At 34.5% G+C, this 9,094-nt stretch overlaps 2 protein-coding genes across 4 annotated transcripts; both read right to left on the bottom strand.

Moving 5' to 3' along the window:
• Positions 1 to 222: 222 nt before the first annotated feature.
• On the bottom strand, positions 223 to 594 carry LOC100882848 (protein GVQW3-like). The gene has a single exon (XM_012289153.2). The coding sequence runs from the start codon at positions 592 to 594 to the stop codon at positions 223 to 225; it is 372 nt and encodes a 123-aa protein (XP_012144543.2).
• A 5,867-nt stretch (positions 595 to 6,461) lies between these two features.
• LOC105662944 (uncharacterized) lies at positions 6,462 to 9,094 on the bottom strand. 3 transcript variants are annotated; one of them, XM_076533742.1, is made up of 4 exons: positions 8,920 to 9,094; positions 8,668 to 8,860; positions 8,335 to 8,547; positions 6,462 to 7,775 (listed from the first exon to the last, which is right to left on the bottom strand). In XM_076533742.1, exons 2-4 carry the CDS (start codon positions 8,806 to 8,808, stop codon positions 7,380 to 7,382), a joined length of 750 nt encoding a protein of 249 aa, XP_076389857.1. In that variant the 5' UTR covers positions 8,809 to 8,860; positions 8,920 to 9,094; the 3' UTR covers positions 6,462 to 7,379. The 3 variants fall into 3 exon arrangements, with proteins under 3 accessions (XP_076389857.1, XP_076389861.1, XP_012144468.2); XM_076533746.1 differs by having other exon boundaries at positions 8,645 to 8,860; positions 8,920 to 9,086; XM_012289078.2 differs by lacking the exon at positions 8,920 to 9,094 and having other exon boundaries at positions 8,623 to 8,785.

The following is a 9,094-nucleotide window of genomic DNA, read 5'->3' as shown; positions in this document are numbered from 1 at the left end:
CTGGAAACATTTTTTCCACTCTGAAGCTGATATCGTAGAAACAAGGTTTTGAAAGTCTTCAACAGTTTCTTGAGGTGATGAAAATCGTATGATCAGGATCATACGAATATATCCAAGAGTCTTGTAACAATGTTGTATACGGATTTTGAACGTCCTCGGTCGAATTTTCTCAACATTTCCTGACACCAATCAACACGACCCTTTTTTTGCGCTTCGGTCAAATTATGCGGAATCCATCTGGAATATCTTTCTCACACCTAAATGTTCATGCAAAATCGATTGTATTGCAGTCTGCGATATCCTAAGAGACGCCTCTATCTGTCTGTAAGTCACATGCCGATCTTCTTTAATCATGTTGCGCACAGCATCGATATTTCTCGGAATGACAACCGATTTTGGCCGACCTTCTCGACATTCATCACTGACGAACGCACGACCATGACGAGATTCTGCAAACCAATTGTAAACGGTCTTCTCTGATGGTGCTTCATTACCAAAAGTTGCACGAAGCGAATCTCTGCATTGTTGTTGAGTAAAGCCTTTTTTAAAATCATAAAAAATCATCCAACGTAAGCCTTCACGGGTGATTTCCATTTTTGCACAAACTTGCTTCTTTTAAACGTTCACTATCAACAACTTACTCAGTCAATTTCTAAATTGCCACTGGCTTCGCAATAACAGACGTCAATGTTCACAAATACAGTGGTGCCACAACTCATTAACGCCACCTATTGTTCGATTGTAAAAACTTAAAAGGCAACCCTCGTATAGCTAAATATATCTAATAGAATAGATTTAGCTAAATGTACACTGCATAAGTATCCGGACACTTGGTTTCGTTATTCACGAAAAATGGTTATTCACCGCAATCAAATAAATCTAACTCTCTTACCGTTCGTCGAGGTAGTATTGTAACGAAAAGAATGTCTAAACATTTGTTGATTGGATTAAGGTAACGAATTAATATTTTCATTTTATTCGTAGCGCGACATGTTGACAGTTCAAGTTTGATGTATGCTATTCGTTGATTTTCTTAATATAAGACTGAGTAAGTTGCAGCCAATGTCAATTTTGAAACTGCGAGTCTGACATGGTTCGATGACAAGGGATGATAAAGTAACACTTATGTAAGTTTAAAGCGTGAACTATAATGGAGATGTTAAACTTATCAATACTAGGAATTAGTAGGAATTAATATAAAATGTGTAACTACAACTTGACATTCTTCGAATCATGAAACTTTCAAGCTTAGAATTTTAACTTGAGGATTTATACATCTGCAAATTTGTGATTGTAGCAATTTGGGAATACGCAATTTGAAAATTATGAAAGTTTCGAACAGGTTGTTCAAGAGTTTGCGAATCTGATCCACGAAATAAAATTTCACATTGGAACATATGGAAAAAATTCATTTCTACTGATATGCTGTAAAATTCCTCATGACATAAATTAATTTATATTTCCATTTTCTCTTACATGAGATTTAATAGAATATTTTTCTCTATTTTGAAAGTACAGTTTGATCCGTTGAGTTTTTAATTCTTCAATGGTATCGACGTTCTCGATTTCCATGGCGTCGAGCCTCCATGGAAAACTCATGGAACACATTACGGCTTTTCGGGGGTCGTTCCCCTCTTTTCTCGTTCCTCGTGTTCTCAATATCGACCACGCTTATATTTTCTCGACCCAATGCGAGGGGTCGTTGGCCCCCTCCCTCTTTTCGCTCCCGGAAATCGTGGCTCATGTCTCTCAAAAGCGGCCCTCGAACAATGGATTTTATTTCCATTGCAGTTTGCGACCTCTTTTTCTTTTCCCTCTTTTTTTCCTATCTCCTTTCGCAGCAAACTTTGCTACGTTTACGTTGCTGATTCGTGTCTTCTGCATCTCAAATACGGTGCACGAAACTTTGGAAACAATGACAGTTCTTTGCCCTTCTGTGAAAAAGACACGCGGGGACATTTTGTTATAACCGCATGGTAGCCACGTGGAGCTGCAGTCGCTAAGGGATGCGAAACTTGTTAGAATTTCGTTACAATTAGGGCAGGTGTTCGGATGAATAATCTTAAATAATTTCAAGCTTTTTCAACAGTACTTCGCAAGCAAAAATTGAACTAATTTTATATTCTCGTTTTCATAGAATCATGAAAATCATGAAACGATTCTCTTTACCTCTAAAGTTAAAATAACATTACAAAATTGATTATGAATATTTTTATTTGCGACTTTACTCGCAAGATTTCTCCATTACGATTATTTTCGTACAATTATCGAAAATGTCTAAATTATTTTAAAAATACTAGTACTATTGATTATATTAATTTAAAGAAAGATCACTGAAGTGAGCTTCCGCCCAGCAGGACATCGTTTCCGTTGCGTTTCAATAGCATGATTTCTTCTAATAAGCTCGTCGAAGGATAACTGGTACGATCGGGAAAAATTCCTCCAAAGTTTCGTCGAAAAGGGATCAAGAAGGTCTTCTACAATTTTATCGGTTGCCAGTGGCAACGCCTCGTGTTGCCTCTGAAGCTTCGGACCAACTCCTGCGCGTTTGCTTCTTCAAAGCATTAAAGAAAGAAGAACGGATTGAGAATAAAAGGATGAAAATGTGGACGTTGCGGGACGAAGTTAAAGGGAAAGAACAACCCTCCTGTCGATAAGAGCGAATTTTCACCCGCGGAAGAGACTTCCGTGCTGCGAGGTCTTCAAAGGAAACGGTGTTCGTTGTTTCTTTATTTACGTGTTTATTTATTTATTCACGGGGACAAAATAACCTTCTGATATATCGGTTAATAGTCTAGATTAATTTACTGCACGTATTCTTCACATTTGGGGAAGTGTGAGATAAAAATTAGATGTGGGGGAGTTTTAGTCAGTTTTCTATTCTAAAGTTTTCTTCAGTTTTCTATTCTAAACGTGTTTTTATTAAAATTACTAACATTAATTTTAACTTTAACTTAAGCTTTACTAACATTAATTACACTCGAGAAGTTATTAACCAAGGAACTGATTCATAGTGCAAAATTTTCTGTCAGCAACTTTATTTTTACAAATTGTTAGGATTAAAATTAGGGACAATTTCCTTAAGCTTCATATTTACAAATCACTGTTTAGTTTAATTTTCAGCAGACTAGTCTGTGGTACATTTTACACGGCACAATTTTTGTTTGAATTAATTATTCTATTTTTATAAATGCATTTTTAATCATCCTTGTATACACAAAATTTTAATATGGTAGTAAAATTGTTGACAAGCTTCTCTCTGTCAAAATAGTCGTCACAAGGTATAAGGTAAAAGGTACGCTAATTCTGTTTCATATTTCACCTAGTGAACTCTCATATTTTTCAAAGAATATTTAAATGATCGGGAAAGTTTCAACACAGTTTCAACAGCACGCTTGAACCAGTCTTAATAATTGAAGGCTGCGAGCTCCTAATTAACCTTCATTGTCGATGGAATCATGTTATTTCTTCGAATAGGAGTGTGAGATCTTTCTTGGAACTTCCTCCAAAGTTGAAGAAAGACTTTGAATAATTTTTTCTTACCGAATATCACGTTAGGTTTTGTGAAGGAATGTTTCATTGTGGAATTGTGCGAGTTCAATTCCTGGAAGCCATTTTGATTTATTCATTCTTACCTCGAAAAGTATCTGATTTATTGTTTCATTTTCTCATATTCATCATAAAATAAGTTTTTTAAAGTTAATGTAACAAACTGTAATACTTTTCCTGACATTTAATATGTTTTACATTAATAAAATGTACTTTGTAGCAACAAATTATATAATTTTGCATTTGTTGTTGCTTACAAATAGAATTATTTCACTTTTATCTTCCAAAGTATTTCGTAAGTTTGCGCAATAGTTCAAACTTCATTTGTTTTCATTTACTGCGATTAATTTTGTTTTCCATCTCTGGTGCATCGTGCTATAATTAAAATTGTACAAAATAAATTTAATCAAGTACTTTCGTAATATTTTCGAAATTATTTTTTATATTCAATTCTCGTACAAAATTTTTGTCGACTTTTAATGTACTAATCAATTATTTTTATTTGCAAATTTTCACAGCTATGAAAATCAAAATTTTGTTAACAACTGTTTCGAAAATTGAACGGAATTTTCTTCGAAGGAATTAAAACAGCGGAAAAGCGTTTATACATTAAAATTGTCCATTCATTACGTTTTAAGTTATCGCAAAATAAATTCTGAAAATATAAATGTAAATTGCATAATTTATAATAAAAATTTCAGATCGTTTACGCGTAATTTGTGAGCGAAAGTATACGAAGAAGATGAATCAAGTTGCGAAATAAAATGGCGGTAACGTAACCACGAATCGCAAAGTTGCGAACTGTAGATGGCGCCACCTAGTGGGTCGAGAAAACATTTAAAAAATACAATTTACAATCAAATTTCTTCACCAATTATTAACAATTGCATTAAAATAAACCATACTCGTATATTATAATTAAATTCATTTCATCTACGAAGCTGTAACATTGAGAAACACTAAATTTTCGTGACACTGTACAAGTAGAAGATTAGGACTCTAAATTAGCCATTTAATTATTAAATACGTTCAAGTTTGCCTTTTTTTAAATAATTATTTAGTGCATTTTGTGTAGATTTTGTAATTGCATGCGGTTGACTGTTGTGCAATGAATTCGTACGAAAGAAAATTACCTCGAAAAACTGACTCGATAGATTCAGATATTAATTTAATTTCAGATAAAGCAAGATTGTAACGTTAACGATAAGGAAGTACATTGGCGTAATCAACTGAGGAGGGTCTGGTGTACTAAAATTAAATAGCATCTTTTTACATGTAAAATTTTAGTTACTTTTGAACTTGCAAGTCACGTAATTTCTTAATTAAAAAGTACAAATTTTCAAGTTTTAAAAGACCAAATCTTCAAATCTGAAAATTCTCAATTCTTCAAATCTGAAAATTCTCAAATCCACGATTCTTCAAATCTGAAAATTCTCAAATCTCCAAATCTTCAAATCTGAAAATTCTCAATTCTTCAAATCTGAAAATTCTCAAATCCACAATTCTTCAAATCTGAAAATTCTCAAATTTCCAATTCTTCAAATCCACAATTCTTTCAATCTGAAAATTCTCAAATCCACAATTCTTCAAATCTGAAAACTCTCAAACTCCAAAATCCCAAAGTTTTTAGCCCTCTAAGTATTCGAATTCCTAAATTCTCAAATTCGCAAATTTCCGAATTTCTAAGTCTTCAAGTGTTCAATTTTCCAAACTCTGAAACGCTTAAATCTTTAACTTTCCAACGTCCTAAATCTTCAAATTTCTATATTCCCAATTACTGAAATTTGCTAAATCTCACATATCCAATTCCCAAATTATTCAATTCTCAAATTTCCAATTTAAAAAATCCCCAAAATAACGTAATTCGAGAATTTTCATTTGGAAACTAAATTCCCACAAATTTCCAAACTTCCAAGTTTCCATATTTTCAAATTTACTCTCAAAATTCTTCAATTTTCCAATTCCAAAATTTCCAAACTTCCAAGTTTCCATATTTTTAAATTTACTCTCAAAATTCTTCAATTTTCCAATTCCAAAATTTCCAAACCCTCAATTCTCAGAAGGCACATGCCTGCTGAGGGATGACACTCTTATTTTCCAAGGAATCCTCTTCAGAAAAAAAGTCTAGCTACGCCAATGAGGAAGTACCATAAAATGGGCGATAATAGTGAAACGAAGCGCCGTATTATATAAGCGATCAGCTTTGAAAAATATTCGAATTGAAGAATAGTTAGATAAGAGTGTGTGCAGATAGGAAGATAAACATTTCGTCACAAACCGACATCGCATATTTCGTGCTCTCTGAACGATATTATTTTCCTTTTGCAATGATACTCGTTTCTGTAACACGCATTTTCCTTCGAAAAATATTAAGACAAAAATGACAACTACTTTTCCAATCATTTATTGCATCCTTCGAAAAACACTGATATACCTTTCTTTCGGTAACATTCGAATCAACGTAAAAAATTTCAGCAATCTGGATCGGAAGTTTCTGTTTAAAAAATTGTAATCAAAATTGTATTTTGAAAATTGCAGAAAAGAACTGAATTTTTAAATAAGAATTTTTAGTTTAATTATTAAATGAAATCTGAAATAAACGTAATTGTTCTTCAACTTCCTTAACTTCACTGACAGGCAAACCAATCAAAATTTCATTTTAATTACAAGGATAATTACTTTCATTGAAATGTAGGTTGATAAATAATAGTTATGTGTACTAATTTATTTTCCAAGCTTCGTTAATTTTTTACTTGAAAAATAAGCGACATACCAATTTATAACAAATTTGACTTGTTATTTCAGAAGAAAATAAAAATACACGTTCTAAGAAACTATATGAAAGTTCATAGCATATTATAATTAAATAAATTTGTTTAAAAGGAATAAATGAACAAATGGCTCATTTCGACATCGGTAAAGTGTATCGTTTTTATTAAAATTTATCAAGGAATCTATAGAAAATAATTTGATAGCGCTACGATGAAAATAGTGCAGAATTTTCCTGGTGCTTTGGTCTCTTGATTTACAAAATGGCGCGACTTGGTCTGGGCGGCATTATGGTTTCCCCCATGCTGTAGGGTGAAACTCCATTCTGCGAAGGCACCCTTCACGTGGGGTGAACCCTCGATCCCTCGCACGCTGAATTCGAAAGCAATGGAGGGGTGGTGGTAGCAAATGAAGCAAAGCCCTTTGAACAGACCTCCCGGGAAATTCTTGGAAAATTGCATCGCCACCTTCGATTCGTTGCTGGCGTCATCTAACAACTGTGCGCTGTGGAACTTCCTCGAAAACCGACATCGTGCGTTGGTAACGCAGTTCCTTTAACCGTATAACGGTAACCTTACCTTCTTAATGTTTCTCAGAATTTTTTAATTGCTACATCGTTTTCTTATTAACTTTTCATATCTAATTTTCTTCTTGTATATTTCATATAAATGCCTTTTGTGTATCAGTTTCTTTAACTATACGAAATAATTGAAAAATATTTTTCAAGCTTCGTAAAAATTTTTGTTTTAACAATATTTTTTATAGAAAATTGTTAGTTCTAATTTACAAATTTTTTAGTTGACATTTTAGCCAATTCGTAAATACACGAATTGATAAATTGAAGAGCCGATACATAAATTTACCACTTTTCCAGTCCGATTTTTTCAAACTTGCATTTGACACTAGAAGGGCCTCTCGCTGTATTGTCATTATCGATCCACTAATTCTTGTGGTAAATGCAATTCTTGCGTGTCCAAAATAATATCAATAAACGCAATGAGAATAAACAATTAGAGAAAGTATCTATTTCTCTACGAACTCAATTACAATTATTTAAAAATTTAATCTTCTTTGTCCTCCTCGAGTTGGATCACTTTGCCCATGAACGCAGCTGTGTAATTGCCTCTTCCTGGATCGTCGAAAACGATTCTGTCGTCGATGATCCACTGGCTATAACGTATTTCCGATATAAGTTCAAAGCCCACTTGCTCAGCTTGCGCTTGACTCTTGCCGCAAGTGAAAATTCCTCCTATCGCTGGCATTTTTAACGTGATCGCCTCTTGCACGCAAGCGTTCAGAAGCGCGACTTCGACTCCTTTTCCTTGATAAGACGGGTGCACGTATAAAATGTAGACAGTGACGTACTCGTTGTGACCGAACTTCTCGTGTGCCTTTGTTTGCAGAGTCAAACTGTTCCTCAGGTGCATGATCTTCTTTAGAGTTTCGCCCTCTATGATCTGGAAAATAAGGGTTTCCACTGAGGGTTAATCGAAGTACGAGAGTCATCCTCGTCAAAGTAGTGCAAGGGGTTAAACTGTCATTTGACCACTCATTTCAGTTAAAATGAATTTATAGATATAATTTCTCTCGTTTTAAATCTTTCCCAATAATTCGTAATGAAAGCGAAAAAATGTATGTGGTTGATCTTTGGTCAGATCCAATATGGCGGATATGCGAAACGAGGCGAAACGAGGACTCGAGGCAAGCCGTTCGTTTAGCAAATTTCACAGAAAAATTGCAGATGCTAAATCAACTTTAGTCCCATTGAAACATTCAGCTAATCTTCATCACAATTAAACCCTTACATTATGTTTGTCAGGTCAGGCAGAACTAATCACAGCTACAATATTAAAATAGACGAAGTTGAAATGTTATGTCAAATAATAGTGCAAGGGGTTGATTTCGAAATATACAGTTAACAGGCAAACTAAAACAAGTACATAGAAAAGTATTAAACATATTTAACTTTCTCTCGCAATTCTCGTTTGACCTTTCAAAGTCGATCCATATCAATACCTGCACGCGATTATAGGTGTTCGTTTTTTCATCCTCGTTGTCGATCCTCAGGATCGCGACACCGACCACGCGACCGGATGTCAGGCTAGTAGCGATCAGGCTCGTAGTGTCCTTTATCCAGGTGGTTATTAGCTCCAAGTATTCGTTCACGGATGGCTGGTCCTGCAGGAACGAGGTCGCCTTACACATTGGTTCCTCGCGGAAGAAATGACGCTGAGAACAATATCGATCGGCTCGAATTACGATCTCCTTTGTCGAGTTGTGCAAGCATCGAGATCATAGAGCTACTGATAACATGCGGCTGCTGTACACAGGTATGTTGCGTGGCTAAACTTTGATCAAACGCAAAGCTTCGTTGTACAGCGGCTCCCTTAGATCGATTATTTTGCAATTTGCACCCGAGGAGTCCCATTCCAGAGGCGCCAACATTCGAGCTTCCCATTCCAGCGCGTCGTCGTCATCTTTCGCATCCATTTTTTTATTTCACTGCCGATATTTGTGATGCTTGAATATTTGGTGGCATACGCTGTTATACAGAAATGTTAAATTAAAAATTTCTATATTTTATATTTGGTAATAAATTACCTTGAGTGTAGTGGCGATGTTGAATGAGGTCTGAAGAATCGAGAAAAGAAAATACGCATAAATAACAACGTTAGAAGAAACCTACAAAGTTAAAAATTGTAAAATTTACGTTAAAAGATCAGTGTTAAAAATATAAAAATGTGTATTCTGAAGTTGTCTTTCAGATAGTGTTATT

The sequence above is a fragment of the Megachile rotundata genome, chromosome 1 (assembly GCF_050947335.1).
Source record: "Megachile rotundata isolate GNS110a chromosome 1, iyMegRotu1, whole genome shotgun sequence".
Lineage (NCBI taxonomy): Eukaryota > Metazoa > Arthropoda > Insecta > Hymenoptera > Megachilidae > Megachile > Megachile rotundata.
This window is presented reverse-complemented; position numbering and strand designations above follow the sequence as displayed.

Bases quoted from the DNA above. Each gene is read 5' to 3' on its own strand.
- LOC105662944 (XM_076533742.1), bottom strand. From the start codon at position 8,808: ATGGATGCGAAAGATGACGACGACGCGCTGGAATGGGAAGCTCGAATG. The intron at 8,548-8,667 runs GTTTAGCCACGC...TATTGTTCTCAG, and splicing joins AAGCTTTGCGTTTGATCAAA to CGTCATTTCTTCCGCGAGGA. The intron at 7,776-8,334 runs GTATTGATATGG...CTTATTTTCCAG, and splicing joins ACACCTATAATCGCGTGCAG to ATCATAGAGGGCGAAACTCT.
- LOC100882848 (XM_012289153.2), bottom strand. From the start codon at position 594: ATGGAAATCACCCGTGAAGGCTTACGTTGGATGATTTTTTATGATTTT.